Source organism: Lemur catta, chromosome X (assembly GCF_020740605.2).
Source record: "Lemur catta isolate mLemCat1 chromosome X, mLemCat1.pri, whole genome shotgun sequence".
Lineage (NCBI taxonomy): Eukaryota > Metazoa > Chordata > Mammalia > Primates > Lemuridae > Lemur > Lemur catta.
The window spans coordinates 59,964,622-59,988,580 of NC_059155.1; the positions used below are offsets into that span (position 1 = coordinate 59,964,622).

General features: G+C 35.6%; 1 protein-coding gene and 1 long non-coding RNA gene across 3 annotated transcripts in view; one reads left to right on the forward strand and one right to left on the reverse strand.

The window, feature by feature from the left end:
- The first annotated feature begins 704 nt into the window (after window positions 1-704).
- Window positions 705-5,929, forward strand: LOC123628653. 2 transcript variants are annotated; one of them, XR_006731715.1, is made up of 3 exons: window positions 705-924; window positions 2,322-2,529; window positions 5,733-5,929. It is a non-coding gene; the product is annotated as an uncharacterized LOC123628653 (long non-coding RNA). The 2 variants fall into 2 exon arrangements; XR_006731714.1 differs by lacking the exon at window positions 705-924 and adding an exon at window positions 1,413-1,447.
- A 1,186-nt stretch (window positions 5,930-7,115) lies between these two features.
- Window positions 7,116-23,959, reverse strand: part of RP2 (RP2 activator of ARL3 GTPase) — a 40,491-nt gene continuing 23,647 nt past the window's right edge. The window contains exons 4-5 of the mRNA XM_045538533.1: window positions 11,309-11,394; window positions 7,116-9,407 (exon numbers count right to left, since the gene is read on the reverse strand). Coding sequence (XP_045394489.1) covers window positions 9,324-9,407; window positions 11,309-11,394 — 170 coding nt within the window. The 3' untranslated portion in view covers window positions 7,116-9,323. The remainder of the gene's footprint in view (window positions 9,408-11,308; window positions 11,395-23,959) is intronic.

Consider the following 23,959-nt stretch of genomic DNA (forward strand, 5'->3'; position numbering starts at 1 on the left):
TTTTAGTTTCTTATTTGTTCTTTCAGTGTTTTTTTAAATGCAAAATGAAGCATATCTATACACAGACCTATTATCACCCCTTTCTTACACATAAGGTAGCATAGTGGGTACACTGTTCCAGAGCTTGGTTTTGTCATCTAACAGTAAGATTTTTCCTTATCGATACATAGAGATAGATTTTTGGTTTTTGTTGTTTTTAACTTCATGCTTATTTGAATGTTGTTTCTCTGCCTGTTTTTGATCTTTTCTTTCACCTTTAATACTTTACACAGTCACCACGTTTAGGCTTTCTAACTGCCTGGAGGGTCATATGTATTTTGAAAAATACTCCAAGTAATTTTTGTATGCCCCTCCCTCTGGAGTAGTGGTCAGGAACACAGACATTGGTTTAGACCCCAGCTCAGACACTTACTTGCTCTGGTAATGTTGATCTTTAGGGGAAAGGAGGCTCAGGATTTCTCTTTTCTTCTTCCCTGCTCCCCTCACCCAAAGAGTGTTAATCTGAATTGGAAAGAGTCCATGGCACTAGGCTGAGTCACGGAAGGTGGAACTTTCAGAGGAGTAGAGGTAAGTGGTTGTCTCTGTCTTCTTGTCTGGAAGTGCCCTTTTGCTCTCCTTACTTTCCACAGCAGCCATGCCTAGGGGCAGAGGCTCCCAGGCATCAAGATAAGCTGTCTTTCTATCCCTTTTTTCCCTCTCTAGCATTCATAGGCAGGGCCTTGTCACATCAGTGGAGGAAGAGCCAAGCCTATAATGTGCAGTTTGGGGGCCCCAGGCCAATCCAGCATAGGAAAATTGCAATGGGCCAGCCTCATTCCTTGCATATTGGAGTTTTGGGCCAAAGCCCCAGCTAATAATAAAGGTCACTTTTCTTTGTTTTAGACTCTGGGAAAATCTACATTCCCCGAGATCTCCAGGAAACAGGTAATTGGGACAAGATTCAGGTTCTACTCTATCCTGGCTAAATACATCCTTAACCATATTGGTCTCATGCTTTAATAGATCCCCACTTCCCAGTTTCAAACATGTGACCCTGAACGAATGACGTACTTGACCTAAAGTTTCAATTTCTTCATCTGGCAAAATGGGACCAATAATTCGGTCTTCATACATTTGATGTGAAGGTTAAATGACTTAATGTATGCAAAATACTTAACACAGTGCCTGGCCATTACAGCAGGTGCTCAGTAAATGGTTGCTATTTTTTTACTATTGTTATTGATAGCATAGTGGTTAAAATCATGGGTTTTGGAGTTAAACTGCTCTCTCTGGTCTTGGGTCCAGACTGCACTTAGCATCTGTTTGACCCAGGGAAGTTAGATAACCTCACTAAGTTTCAATTTCCTCAATCATAAAAACAGGGATAGTAATAGTACCTCTCTCTTAGGATTGCTGAGAAGATTAAATGAGATTTCATATGTAAAGTGCTTAACACAGAGCCTGACATGTAAGTAGCTGCTATATCGTAACAGCATTTTAAAACCCAAACCCAACTATACTTAAATGATTTCTGCCTCTTTTCAGATAAGGTGGGAGGTATCTCTTCCCATATACCTGGGGGGAGGAATGCAACATTCACCCATAAAAATGCACTCATAGTACATTATATTGTACACTTAAATTTTTGTCAAGAGAGCAGGTCTTGTGTTATGATTTTTCACAATTAAAAAAATGCACTTATAAAAACTCGTTTTATAAAGGTGAAGGAGGGGAACGGTAACATTCTGAGCATCTACTGTGCGTCCCGTGGTTTACATTTTTCCTTATACTTCATGATAATATAATTGGAACGATACCTATATGTAGTGCTGTTAGATTCAGTATGAACAGTACCACATAGGTCTCAAATGCTGCCCTATGTATTTCCATAACCTTCGATCATTTATTCGCTTTGCAAATACATGTTAACACAAAAGGATTTGTAATACTATACACCTGATCAAAGATGTATAATGGAGGTCAGCATTTTTTTTTTTTTTCATTTCAAGCAGCTGAGCCCTGGCTCAAGTCAGACTCTTTAAATCTAAGCACCACATTTTTGCATGTGGTTTTCTTTATTCTGTGTTATGCTACTTTTAAAACAGTAATGGGAAAGGGATAATCATATGTCACCCAAATCCTGGTCTACTGCTACCATTGACTAAATGCCAAGAAATACATTCGAAATAACAAATTACAATTAAGTCCCATATGAAGACATTAATGTATTTATACTGAGAAAACAGTAAGAAAAACCATTTAAAGAAAATAAAGGTAGAGTGTGCATTTAGGAATTTACGTTTCTTTAAAATTTTAGATTTACAACTAAGCCTTTATTCCAGGAAAGAGATAAAAGCCATCATTGCCATCATTTTCTCTTCAAAAGTTGGAGCAACACTGAACACTTCCTCAGACAACCCTGCACATTTTATTGATGATGCCCAGGTTCATCCCTGAACACCGGGAGAAGTGGGAAGCTGTCAAGAGATAAAAACAGAGGATGACAGATCTAAGAGGGACCAAGTGCCTGACTTTCCCCACAAACCCAAAGTAAGTAGCTGACTTTTTCCTTTTAACTCAGCCCCAGCATCAACAAATCACCACTCTGGCTTTATGCAATGTTTCCTAATGGAATAAAACAAAACTTGAATATGAAAACACATCAGAAGAAAAGTCAGAAACTGCTGGGCTCTTGTCTGTTTCCAATGAATGCCACTGATGTTCTTAAAGCTTCCTAGGAGCCTCAGTGAGCAGAGACCGTAGTTACTATTTCAACACAAAACAGAAAAGTAGTTAAAGATTGTAGAATGTTTTTTATTCCAAAACCAATCAAGGAGAGTACATGAAGACAGGAATTACAGAAGAGACTGAAGTCTGATAGAGTAGAATGAAGCATTGGATTGTGAGTCATTCAATCAAAAAACATTAAACATAGATCACATTACTGGACCTAAGCTAGGAATATAAAGATTTCTAAGCCTTGATTCTAGAGCTTAGGAAGCTAACAGTCTAGGATAGGGCTGGAGAAATAAAAATAAAATCCTAAGCCCCCTGACTGACTGAACAGACCCTCTCTTGGCCAAGGGGACCCCAGAGAAACCTTAAAACTGAGTTCCCAGCCATGACAGAATGGGAAGTGGGACACGCCTCATTAGAACCCCCCCCCCTTGCCAACCACCATTAGGATTTCTTACCCAAGGGTTAAACAGAAACCAACTCTTTGGAAAGATTCACTCCGGCTGATTTCAGCCAATCTCATGACTGCTCCTCTCTTTTTGCAATTTGCGCACAACTGACCAGCATTCCTTCCTGATAAGAGAACACTGACCAAGGAGTGGTTCTGACCAGTCTACAGAGTATGTGCAGTGAGGATTTTGGGGTTCTCTGCTTCACCTTTTTTTTTTTTTAAAGAGACAGGGTCTAGCCTGTCACCCAGGCTGGAGTGCAGTGGTGCGATCATAACTCACTGCAGCCTCGAACTCCTGGGCTCAGATGATCCTCCTGCCTCAGCCTCCCAAGTAGCTAGGACTACAGGCATGCACCACTATGCCTGGCTATTTTATTTTTTGTAGAGACAGGGTCTCGCTATGTTGCCCAGGCTAGTCTCAAACTTCTAGCCTCAAGCCAGCCTCCCACCTCACCCTTTGAAAGTGCTGGAATTACAGGCGTGAGGCACCACACCTGGCCTTTTGATGACAGAAGGCCCAAAACACCCTTGGATTATATTAATGCAGCCATTTTTTGCGCATGTGACCTATGAAGGGGCATGAATCTCAATTGCCCATGTGCATGTTTCTCCTCTCATAAATATTCATTACTCCTTCAGCTTATTAAATATGTATTAATATATTCGGCCACCCCACTCAGCATAAATTCCTGTTCCCTTTACCGTTCCCTGGAAGTGCTGCTCTCAGCTCTGGCTGGAGGCTATGCTTCCCAGTCTACAAGATGACCAGCCTACAGGCTACAACCCCTTATGAGAAATAAAGCTCCCCTTTCCAAATTTATGAACCTCATCATTCTTTAGTTGACAGGCTTCTTAAACTTTAATGTGCATGTAAATCACCTGAATATCTTGTTAAAAAGTAGATGCTTATTGACCAGATCTGGAGTGGAGGCTGAGATTCTAACAAGTGCCTAGGTGATGCTGGTGCTGCTGGTCCACAGACCATACTTGGAGTAGCAAGAGAGGCGTGGATAAAGAAATGGAATAAAGTGTTATAGGTACTTGGAAATCTGCACAGAGTACTATGTGAGCGCCATGGAGGGAACGGGCCTTTCTACCTGAGAGTGTTAGAAAAGGCTTCATATAGGAGGAGATGGATGAGCTGAGTCTTCTTCTCCTAGTAATCGCAGGGGGAAAGTCAAGAGGCCTGCATTATAGTTCAGTGGCTATGGTGTGAGTTGGACAGGCCATCTAAACTTTCTGACCCTCAATTTTCTTTGTTATCTGTAAACAGAGGGCTTGAAAAAGTTCAGACTCTTCACAGTCCTAAAAACAGAAGACTCTAATGAGATAAATCTTAAAATACTTAATATAAGATCTGTTTAGAAGTTGGGGTAGAATATTAATAGTACAAAAGGTTCTCTTAATGTGCCTGACATACATTTGACAAATGAAAGTGCATCAATCAATAAGATAACAGCACTTGAAGCTCAGACTCGGGGGGATGGGGGGGCATGGGCAATATATATAACCTGAACTTTTGTACCCCCATAATAAGCTGAAATTTTAAAAAAAAAGATAACAGCATTTAAGTCTTAGACTCTCACGCTTGTTTTTCCCTATTCAGTTGCCTATTTGTGGCCAAGTGTGTGGCTTCACAGCTGAACTACTTTAAAAGAACATCATATGATAACCCCCATCCAAGGGGAATACATTCCAGGACCCCCAGTAGATGCCTGAAACTGCATATAGTACCTACTGAACCCTATATATATTAAATACTATGATTTTCCTATACATACATACCTATGATAAAATGGTATTTATAAATTAAGCACAGTAAGATTAATAAAACAGTACAATTATGACAATATCCTGTAATAAAAGTTATGTGAATGTAGTTTCACTCAAAATAGTTTATTGTACTATACTCACTTATTTTGGGACTGTGATTGACTGCAGGTAACTGAAACTGAGAAAAACAAAGCCACAGATAAAGGGAGATCTACTGGAATCACATTGCGCAGCAAAATAGTACTTAACATTTATTTTTTATTTATTTATTTATTTTTTGAGACAGAGTGTTGCTTTGTTGCCCGGGCTAGAGTGAGTGCCGTGGTGTCAGCCTAGCTCACAGCAACCTCAAACTCCTGGGCTTAGGCTATCCTACTGCCTCAGCCTCCTGAGTAACTGGGACTACAGGCATGCGCCACCATGCCCGGCTAATTTTTTCTATATATATTTTAGTTGGCCAGATAATTTCTTTCTATTTTTAGTAGAGACGGGGTCTCGTTGTTGCTCAGGCTGGTCTCGAACTCCTGACCTAGAGCGATCCTCCCGCCTTGGCCTCCCAGAGTGCTAGGATTACAGGCGCGAGATACTTAACATTTATAAACCACCTTTCATTTTCAAGGCACTTTACAAACATCAGTTAATTACTTGTCACACAATTTGCAAGTTAATTTTCATTAGTCCAATTACAATTGGATTAGATTAAACTCTAACAGTAAAGGCAGGTGCCACAGGGAGGATCAGAGCCAAGGTGAGAATGCTGGGGCTCTCTACTTCCTATGCTATTTATTTGTAGGTGAGAACCAGCCCTCAGCAGGAGAGCGCCAAACCACTAGAAAAGGAAAAAAATGACCACTTCTGAACATCTTGCTGAAGCTTACCACTTACAGTCAAAATGTCATACAAGGAAAGAGATGAATTATAATGGCTCATTACCTCGCCCCACCATCTACACCAAGAGAGAGAAAACCAAGTCAACAGTGAATGACTCCATTTGCACAAAAAAGGTTTTCATTACTAAAATTCAAATGAAGTTTGGCTTTTTTAGTGTTATACTTATAAAAGGATAAACTACTTTCTAGAATGAGTTTTGAAGGGGTAATCATACCCCGATTACAACAATACCTTCTCTTCCTATAAAGAACAGTTAAATATGTCCCTTTTAAGTGAGAAAAACAAATTTTAAACATCAAGAATTATCCAATAAGTATTTTTTGTTACTGTCTCGTGCAGTTCTGTTATTTCCAGTGCTCCAAATGCTCTAAATGTATGCATAGAACCTTTATAAGTAGAAATAAAAATAATAAATTTTATTTTAAAAACCAATCAATCTGCAGTTTTAGTCTTCTGACTTATGGGCTAGAAGAGGGAGAAGTTGGGTACAAAAGGCTGGTAAATTTGGAAATTTAAAAATAAGGTCCATTTGTATAAACCTGAAAGAAAGTATATATCACAGTTTATTTGTTTTAAATATGGAAGAGAAAGATGCCTAATCTTAGTAAGCATTCATTCAGAATAAAATATGATTCCTTTAGCAAAGGAAGTATTATATTGGAAATTCCTTAGATTAAAATAGGTTTTCTACTTCCTTTGCATTTCTCCAGAGTGCCTTATACACACACAAAATGGCATCATTTTTCATTAACATAAGAAGTAGATTAGATTATTTTAACTTTAAAAAATTACATCAAATGTTGGCACATGTATGAGTAAATATATGTTATAGAAGCTCTCTTTAAAAATTATCAGTAAGCCATTTTATTAGTCCATTTTGTGTTGCTATAAAAGAATACCCAAGACTGGGTAATTTATGAAGAAAAGAAGTTTATTTAGCAGGCTGAGAAGTTCAAGGGCGTGGCCTTGGCTTCTGGTGAGGGCTTTCATGCTGCATCACAACGTGGCAGAGAAGGTTAAAGGGGAAGCAGATACGGGCAAAGAGAGGGAAACCCGAGGGCCTTATAACAACCCACTCTCATGGGAACTAATCCAGTCTCTGAAGAGGGAGAACTCACTCACTACATAGAGAACAGCACCAAACCATTCACGAGGGATCTGCCCCATGATCCAAACATCTCCCACTAGGTCCCCCCTCCCAACACTGCCACAATGGGGATCAAATTTCAACATGAACTTTGGTGGAGACAAACAAACCATGTCCAAACCACTGTAGCCATTTTCATTTTAACATTTATTACAAATCATATTTTATAAACACTAGATAAATTATATATAAAAGCTAGAAATAAATATACAGAAGCAAAACAAAAACAGCAGTACTGTTACAGAGAAATAAGCTAATGTATAACTTAATAAAATACTAATTTTTCATTGCTAATAATTTTTCATGAATTCAAAAGCTATTCAGAAATGAAATATAGTATGTTCTGATTACTATCAAAGTTTAGAATTACAGACATAACTACCATAACACTACTTATTTTAAAAAATCCTTTCAAACATTCAGAAGCCAAATGACTGTCCTTAAAGACAAATTAAACTTGGGTAAAAGCTCTTATGTAACTGAATAATATAAAATTTTAGGCTTTGGTTCATAGATACAAAATTTAGTGGAAGATTTTAAATTAACATCTCCCTTATATGTTATATTCCTGAGTTTCTGCTAAAACACCATAGATAAAATAAAGAACTCAATGTATAGCTTTGTACATTGTATTTTATTTTTGAAAAACAGTATTGTGATTATTTCAAATATGAATAATGGTGTTTAATAATGTAATCATAATAGGAAGGAGTATATTTAATTTAGCTTAACTAAGGGAAAAATTAATGCCCTCTGACCATTATTTGCAAAGATCATTTATAAATTATGATAAAAATTATATTAAACATATCACCAATTTTTATTTGTACCTTATGAAATTATATTGATTTTGTAGTATAGAATGCTCTTATAAAAGAATTGAAATGATCCAATGCTAATGGTTAGCACAAGGCCAGGCGCAGGATAAGTGCTCAATATTATTTGAGTGCTCAATATTAATGAGTGCTCAATATTAATTTATTAAAGTGAAAAGTCTTTTAATGTATTTATTTCTGCACATCAACAATTCAAGAAATACATGCAATTCATTGTAGTAGTTATAAATTAACCTGAAAATATTCAAAAACATTTTAAACATGAAAATACATTTTTAGTAACAATCATAAAAGGAATTTACACAAGTAGCTATTTTTAGTCTTAGTTTTACCAAAATAGAATCAAATTTCAGATTCCTTTTAAAAATAGGCCTATGCAAGCTGATTTTCTGATATCTGCTATATGTGATGTGGATGGCAGGTCCAGTACCTTCTCACAAGATCAACCTGTTAACACCTCCTGAAGACTAAATCCGTCTATCTGAAGATTGGGTCTAATAATGAGGATTTTTAAACAAGTAGCTCTCCCCTGCCTCTCGCTAAATTATGGTCAGGTAGATTTGGGAAATAATACTTTAGAGCAACCAAAATAATTTTATCATACTTGAACATTACTTTATATGAATGGCATATCTAATGAAAATCAAATGTATCAAACTTTTTAAAAATCTGCATAGCTTATCATCATGCCTAAGTATTTCTTACCTAAAAGTTACAAGTTTTTGTTCTAATTCTCTTGATAGCCCACAAGAGCTGATAAAACAGTTATCACCTTTTTTTAGTGTTGCATATACCTTTTCTCACCAGGAAGCAGAAAGGTCATCTAGCAGTTGTATTAAAAAACTAAACAATGTAGAATTTATTCAAATAATCAAATTACAAAGTAGTCTTTAAATAGCTATACTAACGTCAGTTAGTAGAGTTACTTGTAAAGCTGGTTATCAAATGCCTATTTTTTTAAAAAATTCAGTTTACAAAGTATTATGTCAACTCCACATACAAAATCTCACTTGTCATATAATTCAACTAGGAAGCAATTATTTAACTGGATATGTATACATGAAAAAACATGCATAGGTTCATTATAATTGATCAACTAGTAACAAATACCTCTAAATTTAAAAAGATAAGTGACAAAATATGTTCTCAAACAAATATCATGGGCACTGAGGAAAGTTTAAATTATTAGAGATCTGAAAGAATACTTAAATAGGATTAAAATCATAAACTGTTAGCCACTTCTATTTTCTAATAAGAGTATCATTCAGTAAAACAAAACTGCAAGTTTACTGAAGTGGGTTAAATAAGTTGATTAAAACTACTTAATTTAAAGTAAACTATTTTTGAAACTCAAGTAAATGACGCTGTATTCAAGTTTACTAAAAAATAAACTTTTAGCAATTTAAAATTCATAAAAACCATTGCTAATATACAAAAGTATTATATTGTCAAACTCTAAATACACAAGTTGGAAAGGGCTTAATACCAAGTCTTGGTTCGACACTGTATTTCATATTCCCATCTGTATATCAGCAAAGTTGTAGAAGTTGTCTACATCTCCAGATGCTGTCTCCTTGCTTTCTGATACAAACATCTATTTTAAATAGAAAATAAACAAAAATATAAGTACTAGTGATGCCAGAATGCCAAAGCCATGTTCTCCACAGAACAAAGTCACAAGATTATTATTTGAAAGAAATTCAAGTATATCGTTTATAATATTTAATATATAGATTTTCTTTAGAATCCATGCAATATAGTTTCAATAGCTATAAAAGCTAAGCTTTTTAAAAAGGGCTTATGGTATAATTAAGGTCTCTGTTTTCATAATACTTCAGTTGTATTTTATTACACCAGATTTTTATTGTTTAATGTGCAACACTCAGTATTATGAAAGCTACCGAATAAGAAAGTTCATTTAAAGAACTCTTAGATGGCCAGGCGCAGTGGCTCACGCCTGTAATCCTAGCATTCTGGGAGGCCAACGGGGGTGGATTGTTTGAGCTCAGGAGTTCGAGACCAGCCTGAGCAAGAGTGAGACCCCATCTCTACTAAAAATAGAAAGAAAATTATATGGACAGCTAAAAATATATATAGAAAAATTAGCCAGGCATGGTGGCACATGCCTGTAGTCCCAGCTACTCGGGAGGCTGAGGCAGGAGGATCGCTTGAGCCCAGGAGTTTGAGGTTGCTGTGAGCTAGGCTGACGCCAAGCCACTCTAGCCTGGGCAACAGAGTGAGACTCTGTCTCAAAAAAAAAAAAAAAAAAAGAACTCTTAGTTTCTTCTATTTTCTAATAATCTCAATAGTCTGAGAAATAAAACTTGAGTTTATTCTTTTCAAAACTGCTAAAGATATATTACTAATCTTAAATGAAATATTTTCTAAACATCAATAAAGCAGTACTCAATAGAACCCTTCAAAAGTAGCTTTTATAAATGTCAGCCAGGAATTAGAGGATACCTGGGTTCTATTCTAGCTTTATCATAAACTAATTGTATGATGCTAACGATTTAATAAACCTCTGTGGGCTCAGTGTCTACACCTATAATATGAGAAAGTTGGATTAGATAATTTCTAAATTATTTAGCTCTAAAAAGTCCAAATACATAACCATTTTATCTCTATTCAATCTGGTATTTGTCCTCTCCCTTAGTACTACTGCTATGATAAAATGAGACAGAAGACAAAGTACTTAAAATTTTGCAAATTCAAGGAGCCATGGCAAAATCCGAGGACAAAACCAAGAGTTTCTTCTCAGATATTTATCAAAAAAATAGTCAATTATATATTTACTTATTTTTTTAGAGTTGGTCTTGCTCTGTCACCAAGGCTGGAGTACAAAGGTGTGATCACAGCTTACTGCAGCCTCAAACTTCTGGGATCAGGTGATTCCCCTGCCTTAGCCTCCCAAGTAGCTGGGATTACAGGCATGCACCACCACATCTGACTAATTTTTAAAATTTTTTGTAGAGATGGGTTCTCACTATGTTGCCCAGGCTGGTCTTGAACTCCTGGCCTCAAGTGATCCTCCTGCCTTGGCCTCCCAAAGTGCAGGGATTACAGGTGTGAACCACTGTACCCACCCAGAAAGTTATGTACTATTGAAGGTTTTTAATAAGTAGATTCTGATTTTGTAATTACTTTAAACAATTAAAGTGTTAGTTTGGCAAAGAAAAACCAAACCTTAGTTCGCAATTATTTATCATAGGTTCTAAAAATCACGATCTGATGTTGTTCTTGTTTTTTTTTTCTTTTTGTAGAGATGGGGGTCTCACTATGTTGCCCAGTCTGCTCTTGAATTCCTGGGCTCAAGCGATCCTCCTGCCTCAGCCTCCCAAAGTGCTAAGATTACAGGTGTCAGCCACCATGTCTGGCCTTATTCATTTTATTTTAAATGCCAAGGAACACCAGGGATAAACGTACTATTCGATGGTAAGGAAAAGGAGATGAAATGAAAGATTAGATTGAATTATAGTCAATAAAATCTTGTACCTTAGTCCCATTGAATGTTTCATTTACAATAAGTTGACATTCTTCTACAGCACCATCTCCATTAAACTCCAAGGCAATAACAGGACCTATAAGCAAACCAAGAAATGTTTTCTTAACATGAACACAAATATATTCTAAAATTTATCTTTTTATTCTTCTCTGAAGAATCTCCAGCATCTTCTTTGAAGGAGAGAGAAAAGGAAGAGAAAAGTAGACAGATGGGACACATCACCTTAGCATCTTCTTCCTACTCTAATCATAAAACAAATTAACACAGAGTTGCATCACATTACAAGTAGCTTCAGTGCTATTATAGGACTAGTGTCACATTTTTAAAGTGTTGTAAATAGTCTGGCTTTTCTGGTTTTCATTCTATAAAAACCACTGAAACTCCACTCATTTAGCAGTACAAAGAATAGTTGATAAAATAGCAAATAAGTTCAAAAGCAATCCAAGTCACCATAAGCAGGTTTTGCCAGGCAGCCAGTCTTGCTTCTAACTCTCCTACTTACCAGCCAAGTTCTGGGCCACAAATAATGGAGCTAAGGCAAATGGGAATTGAGGCCAGACACCAAAAGTAGTGACCATCTGAAAGTGTTTTCCTTGAGTGTGTCTTAAAGCTACATTCTAGAAACAAAGACCAAGTTTTTATTTTTTAATCCTATCAATTGTTTGTGCCTCCTTTCCCATACATTAATTTGAATACTTTAAAAACCACCTGTGCTTTAAATTCTGGGGTAAAGATTCATGATTTAATCTTTGGTCAGGCTTGGCTTAAAATGTAGCATTGGTAATACTGTTGTCAAATTATTAGCAAGCATTGGCCGTAAGTTAGTCAAGCAAAATATATCCTTCAATTCAATTAATATTTATTGAGCTATCAGTATATTCCTAATAGATTTGCTTTTTATCTCCTACAGTGATACAGAAGTCTTGATCTCCAGGAAATTACAAATTTATTGAAAAAAGTCATAGACCCATTAAACAAATACAAAACAACAGAATAATGAAGTAGTAAGTAATGGAATACTAGGGCTAATGAACATAAAATATTAAGTTGAATGTAGTAATTTGCTACAGGACAAGCCACACAAATGAGAAAGAAAAGATCACACTGCACTGAACACCATGATAATGGAAGGCCTGTGATTTAATCCAGACAACAAATACAGAAAAGGCAGGACATACATTCATCCCTCGGTATCTGTGGAGGATTCGTTCCAGCGTATGCGCGAGTCTCTTATATAAAATGGTATAATTTGCATGTAACTTCTGCACATCCTCCCATATATTAATACATTTTTGAGACAGAGTCTCACTCTGTCTCCCCAGCTAGAGGACAGTAGCATCATCATAACTCACTGTAACCTCAAATTCCTGGGCTCAAGTGATCCTCCTGTCTCAGCCTCCCAGGTAGCTGGGACTACAGGCACGTGCCACCATGCCCGGCTAATTTTTCTATTTTTCGTAAAGATAGGGTTTTGCTCTTGTTCAGGCTGGTCTTGAACTCCTGACCTCAAGCTATCCTGTGGCCCTGGCCTCCCAGAGTACTAGGATTACAGGTATGAGCCACCATGCCCGGCCTCCTCCCATATACTTTAAATCATCTCTAGATTACTTATAATACCTAATACAATGTAAATGCTATGTAAAGAGCTGTTATACTGTATTTTAAAATTTGTGTTATTTTTTATTATATTGTTATTTGTTATTGTTTTTTAAATATTTTTGATCTGTGATTTGTTGAATCCATGGATGTAGAACCCATGGATACAGAGGGCCAGTTGCATAAGTCAACTATAAATCTAGATACAGAGAATGAATTAATTAAAGAATGAGTTTTTCCAGTATCACAAGTGTGTAGATCAAGATAGGTACCAGATAAAGAAAACAAGGTAACTGAGAACATTTTCTTGCTCTTAAGCAAGGCTCTGTAGAGGAGGTAGGTAATAAGAGGGTATTGAAACAAGAGATGAACAAATTGCAAGGGAGAAAAATTCTAAAGGGAGGCTTATAGGAAAAGGTTCTTATATGAGTGCCTACTCCAACCCATGGATCTGTTCAGAAGGTTTGATGTAAAAAAATAAATATTGAGGCCGGGCGTGGTGGCTCATGCCTGTAATCCTAGCACTCTGGGAGGCCGAGGTGGGTGGATTGCTCGAGGTCAGGAGTTCAAGACCAGCCTGAGCAAGAGTGAGACCCCATCTCTACTAAAAATAGAAATAAATTATCTGGCCAACTAAAATACATATAGAAAAAAAAAATTAGCCGGGCATGGTGGCGCATGCCTGTAGTCCCAGCTACTCTGGAGGCTTGAGGCAGTAGGATCGCTTAAGCCCAGGAGTTTGAGGTTGCTGTGAGCTAGGCTGATGCCACGGCACTCACTCTAGCCCGGGCAACAAAGCGAGATTCTGTCTCAAAAAATAAATAAAATAAATAAATAAATATTGAGCAAAGAAAAAAACTAAGAAAAATGTTTACCTATAGGAGAAAGAAGAGAGGGGGCAAGGTAGAGGGGATAGGGATGGAAGTGAAACTTCTCTGAATGTAACTTGCTATATAATTTTGACATTGATACCAGGTAAATGCCTCAAGAAACTCAAAATTAAATATTAAAAAGAAAAGCAAAAGCAGTCTTTAAAAATTAAAAACAAACTAAAACAAATGAGTCTAACTGTATGTCAAGTTAGCGACATGACCATACAGAGAAAAGAATTATTCCAATTAACCTTTCTAGGCAATATTTTGCCTATACACCCTCAGTGGGATATAGTCTAAGGACAAAAAGATACAAAGAAATCTTAAAATTTCATTCAGTAATCTCATTTGCAGTAGTAAAATTTGCTGTTATTCTGAAACCATTATATGTATAAGTTAAAGCAAATGAGCTGATAATATTGTAAGGAACCAAGATTTTCAAAATTAAAATATTATAAATATAAAATGAAAAAATTAAGTAAAAAGCCTTATATTGGCTATGAGTTGGTAATTGTTGAAGCTGGGTAGTAGGGCTGGGGGTTCATTATACTATTCTGTCTACTTTTTATGTGTTTAAAACTTTTCATTAAAACTAAAAGATCTGACTGGTTAGAAAAGTCTTGACAGAGAGGGGCATCCTGTATATTTTGTAACAAAACATAGCTGAACTTACAAAAGAAAAGCCTATAATCTTAAATTTTAATTTGGAAATACCAATGTGAACTCATGATCCCTTTTCCTTCTTTTTAAAAATATATAGTTTATGGCTATGTCCACTGAGAAAGCCTAAAAGAAATGACAACCCGGTAATATATAACACCTAACATATATTTCTAAATATCATCCCCCACTAAAAAGATCTAAGTCATCTTAGAAAAATGGATGATTCTCTATCCAGGGCAAGATATGGATTAAGATCAACCTGGAACATTTTGTTGAGCCAAAAAGCAATGAAGTTGTCAAGGGCCAATGGGTTGTGCCAAAAGGACACAGAAGCCTAAAGGGCTCCCAATGGCCAAAGATAGATACAGTGAGATCAGAAGGAATAAATAATGACTGCAATTTATTAAAACATACTGGATATATAAAAAGTCATGACTTTGTAATGATATTTAAAAAAAAAGAAACAGACTCAATGGACACCAATGGAAGTTGCTAGGGTACTACTCCAAATTAATGCTTATTTTTCCCTTTATTCATTCTGCTTTTCTGATATGAAGTATATTTCAAGTTAACCAAACAGCTCTGGTGTACAAGAAGTTCTGTTAACATCCGTTAAATGCAAAGGTAGTAACATGATTAGAAAATGATAATTTTGCAACTCCTATTAAAATAATTGGTTCAGGCAACAATCATCAATGGTTTTAGCACCCCACAGGAAGGACTGCAGGAAACTCTACAATAAAAAGATAAAGTCATCACCACTTGAACCCACACATCAATCTTTTTTTTAAAAATTAATTAATTTTTTTTTGAGACAGAGTCTCGCTCTGTTGCCAGGGCTAGAGTGCTGTGGTGTTAGCCTAGCTCATGGCAACCTCAAACTCCTGGGCTCAAGCGATCCTTCTGCCTCAGCCTCCCAAGTAGCTGGAACTAAATGCATGAGCCACCATGCTCAGATAATTTTTTCTATATATATTTTTAGTTGTCCAGCTAATTTCTTTCTATATTTTTTAGTAGAGACAAGGTCTCGCTCTTGCTCAGGCTGGTCTCGAACTCCTGACCTCAAGCGATCCTCCCGCCTCGGCCTCCCAGAGTACTAGGATTACAGGTGTTAGCCACTGCGTCCAGCCCCAATCTTCTTCTTTTTTAACACCCCACTGGTAGACAAACCATCCATTAATCTCAGCATCACTAAAAGTACAACAATCAAACATTATGTGCCTTCTCATTTAAAATGATAGTAAACAGTGCCACCTATGAAGTATTTCTGCCAAAAAAAAAAACTAAACCTGAATGTAAACAAGGCTTTGATCTAACTTCTAGTCTACCAGAAATATGGAGGAACAAATTTAACAACCTCATGAATACTACAGGACAATTGACCAAACATCTTTCCCAAGACAAAGGCATGAAACAAAAAGGGGAGCAGGAACACCTGTTTTTGATTAAAAGCAATTATAGGATACAAAACAACCAAATACAATAAGTGAGCCTATTTTACATTTGGATCAAATTAACTGTAAAAACTGTAACTGAAAAAACACATAAAGAGTTGCTTTAGAGAATTAGAAATTTTCATTAATTTGGGTATTAGATGATATTAAGGAATTATTGTTAATCCTGTTAGATGTGATAATGCATTGTGGTTACTGAAGAAAACATCTGTTTTTAATTTTGTTTTATTTAAGATACACACTGAAATATATAGGGATGAAATTATAGGACAAATCAAAATTTGATTAAAATATTTTATCCAAAAAAGGAGATTACAGATTTTTGAAAGTATGGCAAAAAGTTGATGAAACTGGGGAATGAATGAATACACATGGGATCATTGGAAATTTGCAAAAAACTTTAAAAATCATTTTAAACCAAATAACTATTGAACTAAAAAGAAAAAGTTGGTAATAAATGTAGAGTTTGTTAGTTTTGCAAAGAAGAAAGTTTGAATTAGGTAGAATATGCTTTTATTCAGAATTACTATGAGGAAATATAGTACATATATTTTTTAAAAGTTACACATTTATTAAAGTTCCTGTTTTCTATAAAGAGAACATAAACTAGGATTCAGAAATACAATCTTGGTAGAATTACCCAGGCATGAAACTTGGTTGATATTCTTTGACTAGAATATGATGAACTTCCAATAAGTGACCTAATAATTTTCCAACAAAGAAATACCGGCAAAAAAGGTGGACAAGTGAATCAGTTTTGATTAACATGTGTGGATAATCCTTAATTTTAAAAAAACTACAATGTTGACAATGTACTTTTTAAACAGTACTATTTGTCTATCCAATGATGACTACAATTACTTTGATTATTTCAAACTGAACTATGAGGTGAACAAGGATTACTGGTCATGTTTTTAATGCTTTAATGTGAACATCTTATTCAAATAGTTCGCAGTAGCTTTAAATCTAAATATTTCAGCTGTAATGAAAAATTGTGAAGATTCCTGGATGTCCTGTCTAGTGGACCCTTCTGAGTTACTTAACATGACCTTGGAACAAACCACTATCATGCCTCAATTAGATTACAACAGACTCCTAAGCTGGTCTCTCTGTTCCCCTCTTAACGCAACCACAGTGATACCAGTTACATTTTAAAAGGACTATGACATTCCTCTGTTCTAAAACCTCTACTAAAATGTGATCTATATTTTTCTTATTTTTAATTGCTCTAAAAATAACTGACAGTTCAAAGAAATAATATTAACAATGTATTAGGTGTTTATAGTATATGTACTAGTAAGATACATGACAATAATGACACAGGGATGAGAGGGAAGAATTGAGAATATGATGTTATCAGGTCCTTACACTACAGGTGAAGTTGTATATTATTAGAAGGTGGACTCAAATTATTTAAAAATGTATGCTGTAAAACCTAATGCAACTACTATATAAGTTTTAGAAAAAGGTATAAATAATACATCAATAGAGGAGATTAAATGGAATCATAAAAATGCTCAAACAGAAAAAGAGGTAACAAGAAACAAACAAATGGAACAGAAAAATCAGCTAGCAAGATGGCAGATTTTGATCCAACTACATCAATAATCCCTTTCAATGTGAATGGTCTAAACATAGCAGTTAAAAGATAGAGATTATCAGACTGGATTAAAAAACAAGAACTAACTATATGCTGTCTACAAAAAAACCTCATTTTAAATATACAAATTTGATAAGTTAAAAGGGATAAAGATTTATAATGAAACACTAACCAAAAGAAAGCTGGAGTAGCTACATTAATTTCAGACAAAGTATGTTTCAGAACAAGGAAGATTATTAGAGAAAAAGAAGGACATCATATAATGATAAAGGATTCTCCAAGAAGACATAACAATCCTAAATGTGTATGCACCTAATCACAGAGCTTCAAAATACATGATATAAAACCTGATTGGATCTGAAGAGAGAAACAGACAAATCCACAATTATACTTGGAAACTTCAACATTCCTCTCTCATTAATTTATGGAACAAGTAGGCAGAAAATCAGCAAGGATATAGATGATCTGAAGAGCACTATCAACCAAATTGACCTAGTGGACATTTAAGGAAGATTTGACCAAGCTACAGCAGATTACACATTCTTCTCACATGCACATAGAATATTCACACTGACATAGACCATATTCTAGGTCATAAAACAAACTTTAATTAAAGAAAACAGAAATCATATAAATGTGCATTCTTGGACCATAACAGAATTAATCTAAAAATCAATAACAGAAATATGTCTGTACAATCCCCAAATGTTTGGAAATTAAACAGTATACTTCTAAATAATCCATGGATCAAGTGAAAAGTCTCAAAGGAAACTAAAAAAATATCTTTAACTAAAGCAGGGGTCAACATACTTTTTTTGTAAAGGGCCAGACAGGAAATATTTTAGGCTTTGTGTACCCTACAGTGTTTGTCACAACTAATCAGCTCTGCTATTATAGCACAAAAGCAGCAAAACGTAATAGATAAAAGAATAAGTGGGGCTGCGCTCCAATAAAACTTCATTTACTAAAGCAAGCAGTGGGCCATATTTTGCCAAACTCTAAGTTAAATAAAAATACAACATATCAAAATTTGCAGGATGCAGCTAAAGCAGTGCTTAAGGGAAAATTTTTAACATTAAATGCAAATACATTTGAACCTCGTTATATGTAGATCCCTTAATTATGAATCTGCCTACTTGCTAAAATTCATTTGTAACCCCAGAAATCAAATACTTGCAATGCTTTCATGGTTATTTGTGAACATGCACAGAGTGGCAAAAAAATTTGAACTGCCTAATGTGCATGTTCCTAGCTGAGGTTGAACAAGGCAACATTCTATTCTGCCTTCTTGTTTCAGCTCTCATACTGTAAACAAGTGTCCTTTTTGCAATCTAGGTAGTATCATGTTTTTCACATTTTTGTGCTTTTGGTTGGTAATTTCACCTGTTTAAAATGGCCCCCAAACATAAAGCTGAAGTGCTATCTAGTGTTCCTAAGCTGAGGAAGACTGTGCCTTATGAGAAAATATGTGTTAGATAAGCTTTGCTCAGGCATGAGTTATAGTGCTGTTGGCTGTGAGTTCAATGTTTATAAATCAATAATATATATTAAATAAGGTACCTTTAAATAGAAACACACATAAAACAAAGTTATGTATTTATCAGTCGATGAAAATGTGACTGGAGACTTGGAGAAACCTAACCCTATATTTCTTCTAGGAGCAGCCGTTTGGTATTCACTAATTCACTAATTCAGTGTTCACAGTGACTTTACAGAACATAGCTAGCATGAATAATGAGAACTGACTGTATTAGAAAATAAAATATTTAAAATGAGTAACCCTAAGCTTAAACCTTAAGAAACTAAAGAGCAAAACAAACCGAAAGCTAGTAAAAGGATGGAAATAATAAATATTTGAGCAGAAATCAATGAAATGATAAACGTCACATGAAAAGGTGCTTAATATCACTAATCATCAGAGAGATACAAATTGAAGCCACAATGAGACATCACCTCACACCTTTTAGAATGGCTATTATTAAAAAGGCAAGAGATAACAAGTGTTAGTGAGGATGTGGAGAAAAGGGAATCCTGTGCACTGTTGGTAGGAATGTAAATTAGTACAGCCATATGGAAAACAGTATGGAGGTTCTTCAAAAAACTAAAAGTAGAAGTATCATATTATCTACAATCTTACTTCTGGGCATATATCCAAAGGAATTGAAATCAATGTCAAAGGGATATCTATGCTCCCATGTTCATTGCAGCATATATACACATACACACACACACACACACACACACACACACACACAGAATAGAATATTATTCAGCCATAAAAAGAAAGAAATCCTGCCATTTGCAACAACATGGATGAACCTGGAGGGCACTATGCTAAATGAAATAAATCAGACAAAGACTATATGATTTATATGTTAGATCTAAAAAAGTTGAACTCACAGAAACATAGAATAGACTAGTGGTTTCCAGGGGATAGAGAGAGATGTTGGTCAAAGTATACAAACTTGCAATTATAAGATGAGTAAGTTATAGGGATCTAATGTATAGCATGGTGACTATAGTTAATAAAAAATGGTAACTATGTGAGGTGATGGATGTGTTAACTAACCTGATTGTGGTAACCATTCCACAAAAAATACATATATCAAATCATGTTGTACACCTTAAAAATATACAATTTTGACCAGGTGCAGTGGCTCACACCTACAATCCCAGCACTTTGGGAGGCCAAGGTAGGAGAATCACTTGAAGCCAGGAGTTTGAGACCAGCCGGGGCAACATAGTGATAACCCGTCTCTACAAAAAAATGAAAAAAAAAAAATTAGCTAGGCATGGTGGAACACACCTGTAGTCTCGGCTACTTGGGAGGCTTAGGCAGGAGGATCACTTGAAGCCCAGGAGTTCGAGGCTATAGTGAACTATGATCACACCACTGCGCTCCAGCCTGGGCAACAGAGTGAGACCTTGTCTCTAAAGTGTGTGTATGCGTGTGTGTGTGTGTGTGTGTGTGTGTGTGTATGTGTGTATATATATACATACACACAATTTTGTCACTTACACCTTAATAAAGCTGGAAAAAGATAAAAACAAACAAAACCAACCAAACCAACACACACACACAGAAACAAAAACAAATAAACAAACAAAAATCACACAAAAAATCCTCTTTCCAGGCTGATGGGAGAGAAAGACTGAGTGAAAGAGTGAAAGTGACAGGGAGGGGACTCAAATTACTAATAGCAGGAATGAAAGAGGAATATCATTTCTGATCCCACAGACAATAAGGACATACTATAAACAACTCTATTCCCATAAATTTGATAACTTAGGTGAAATGAAACAATTCCCTGAAAGACACAAACTACTAAAATTCACTCAAGAAGAAAAAGCCTGAAAAGTCCTATATATAATAAATTAACTTATAGCTAAAAACCTTCCAAAACAGAAATCTTCAGGCCTAGATAGTTTCATTGGTGAATTCTACCACACATAAGGGAAAAAAGATGACACATCTGTACAATCTCTTCAAGAGATAGAAGAGGAAGGGCACCTCCCAACTCATTTTATTGATTATTCTAATATTAAAACCAAAGATACTACAAAAAAGGGAAAACTACAGACAAACATCCCTTGTGAACAAAGATGCAAAAATCCACAATAAAATATTAGCAAATCACATCCAGCAATATATTAAAGGATAATACATCATGATCAAGGAGGTTCATCTCAGGAATATGAGACTGGTTTGACATTCAGATAGCAATAAAAGTCATTAATCAGATTAAATGAATTTTAAGCAAAAGCATATGATCATGTTGACAAATGCAAAAAAAGCATTCAATAAAATTCAACATCCATGCATGATAGAAACTCAACAAACTAGGAGGAATAGAAAGCAATTCTCTTAATCTAATAAAAATTATGTATGAATAACATACAACTGACATCATTTTTAATGGTGAGACTGAACATGTTGCATCCTGAGATCAAGAGCAAGGCAAGGATGTCCTCCCTCACTATACTGGCTAGTAGAAGTCCTAGCCAGTATAATAATGCAAGAAAAAGAAATAAAAGGCATACAGATTGGAAAATAAGAAATCGAACTATCTCTATTAACAGATGACATGATTACCTAGAAAATGTACCATGATTATATAAGATGTTAACTTTAGAGGAAATTCTGAAAGGTAGATGGGAACTATCTGTTAATCTAAAATTATTCCAAAATAAAAAGTTGATTAAAAAACACAGTGAGATACCATGATGCACCTAGAAAACTGACAATACCAAATGTTGGGAGGATACGTAGTAACAGGAACTCTCACTTATGGCTGGTGGAAATGCAAAATGGTACAGCTACTTTGGAAAACAGTTTGGCCTTTTCTTATGAAATTAAACATATACTTACCATACCACTCAGCAATCCCACTCCAATGTATTTATCCAAGTGATCTGAAAAGTTATGTACACTCAAAAACCTACACACAAATGTTTATAGAAGCTTTATTAATAACTGACAAAAACTGGAAACAATCAAGATGTCCAACAAGTGAATGGAAAAACTGTGGTACATCCATACAAGGAATGCTATTCAGTAATAAAAAGGAACAAGTTATTAAGTCACCCAGCAAGATGGATGAATCACAAATGCATTTTAATAAATGAAAGAAGCCAGACCCAAAAGGCTACATATTATATGATTCCATTTATGGGACATTCTGGAAAAGGCAGACTTATAGGGACAGAAAACAAATCAGTTGCCAGGAGCTGTGGTTGACTGACTAAAGGGGCCACACAAGGGAAAATTTTAGGGAGAACCCTTTACTATGGTACAGGGGTAGTGGATAAGGTGGTAGATGCTATGTATTTCTCAAAACCCTCGCTGACTGAACTTTACTATATGCAAATTTAAAAAGAATTAACCAGTATGTCAGGGGATCCCAGGATGGAATGCAGCTTGTGACAAATAAATCTAATTGTATTATAAATGTATGACATAACTGCAATGAAGAGGATGAGGGAAAAAGGAGTTGACTTTAGAAATTTTGGAAGACTATGTTTTGAGTGGCTATTGTAAGAATAAAGACAGAACCGTACAGATCAACTGCACTCTACTTGGTAAATAAGTTTCTCACAGGGGTATGGGTTAGTAATTCTAAAACTACATTACATGTGTAATAGGGTTGAACAAATAAGTGAACTGCAGATAATGGGAGCCAGGTTTCTCGCTTTTAGAATAATAAGTCACAAATAAAGCAAGGGAAAAGAAGCTAGAATGAACCCTGTCGTGCTGGATTAGGGGGTATATATATATATGTGTGTATGTGTGTGTGTGTGTGTGTGTGTGTGTGTGTGTGTGTGTATGTGAGAGATACATACAGAGTAATTATATATGTGAATGTGTATATAGGTTAATATTCATACATATATTTCCTACCTCTGTCTGTGAAAGGACCTAGAACCAGTGATACCCCAGTAGTAACAGGCACACCTAGCACCCATATCTTGGTTTCTAACTACAATTCTGGAATAAAAGGAACTAGGACTCCTTGGAGAAATGGTTGATACTAGTTCTGGGGCAAGGAAGATACAGGATGAGCCTGGAGCATCTTGGTGAACCAGAAAGTAAGAAGTGTTCAAAAATCAAAAGGATGGGGCCATGTCAAAAGGACAGGGGAATCAACCTAAATGAGCTCCTAATAGCTAAAACTGGAACAATTTGATGGTATTGGATTATAGCCCAAAGGATAAAATACATATCCATGAGTCAATACTGATAGAAACAAATGATTGAATAAATGGAGGAGAAAGGACAAATCTTTCTTACAGAAGAATTCCAAATAATATATGTGGATATTCCTCTCTCTAGGAGGTAGAGCTTAATTCTCCTCTCTTTGAGTGTGGGCTGCTCTTAGTGACTCATTTCCAAAGAACAGAGTATGGAAAGGGAAACACAGAAACTGTACAGTAGAGAAATCTGGCAGATACCACCTCATGTTGATATTATGTGCCCTGTGATGTGATGTGATGTGATGAGAAAGGCATTTCACCTCTTCCCAAAAATCCATAGCCCTAGTCTAATCAGAGAAAAACCCAAATTGAGGGACATTCTACAAAATAACTGACCACTAGTGTTCAAAAGTTCCAAGATTACAAAAAACAAGGAAACACTGAGGAACTGTCACCGACTGGAGGAGATTAAAGAAACAAGGAAACTAATAGCAATGCGGGATCTTGGATTGAATTCTGGAACTGAAAAAAGACATAAGGGAGAAACACTGGTGAAATTTGAATAAAGTCTATAGTTTAAGTTAATAGCATTTTACCAATGTAAACTTCTTAGTTTTGACAAATGTACTATGGTTATATTAACATTAGGGGAAGCTGGGTAAAGGGTATACAGAAACTATATTATTTCTGTAATTTTTTTATAAGCCTAAAAGTATTCCAATATAAAAAGCTTATTTAAAAAACCAAAAAAATAAAAATGTTCAG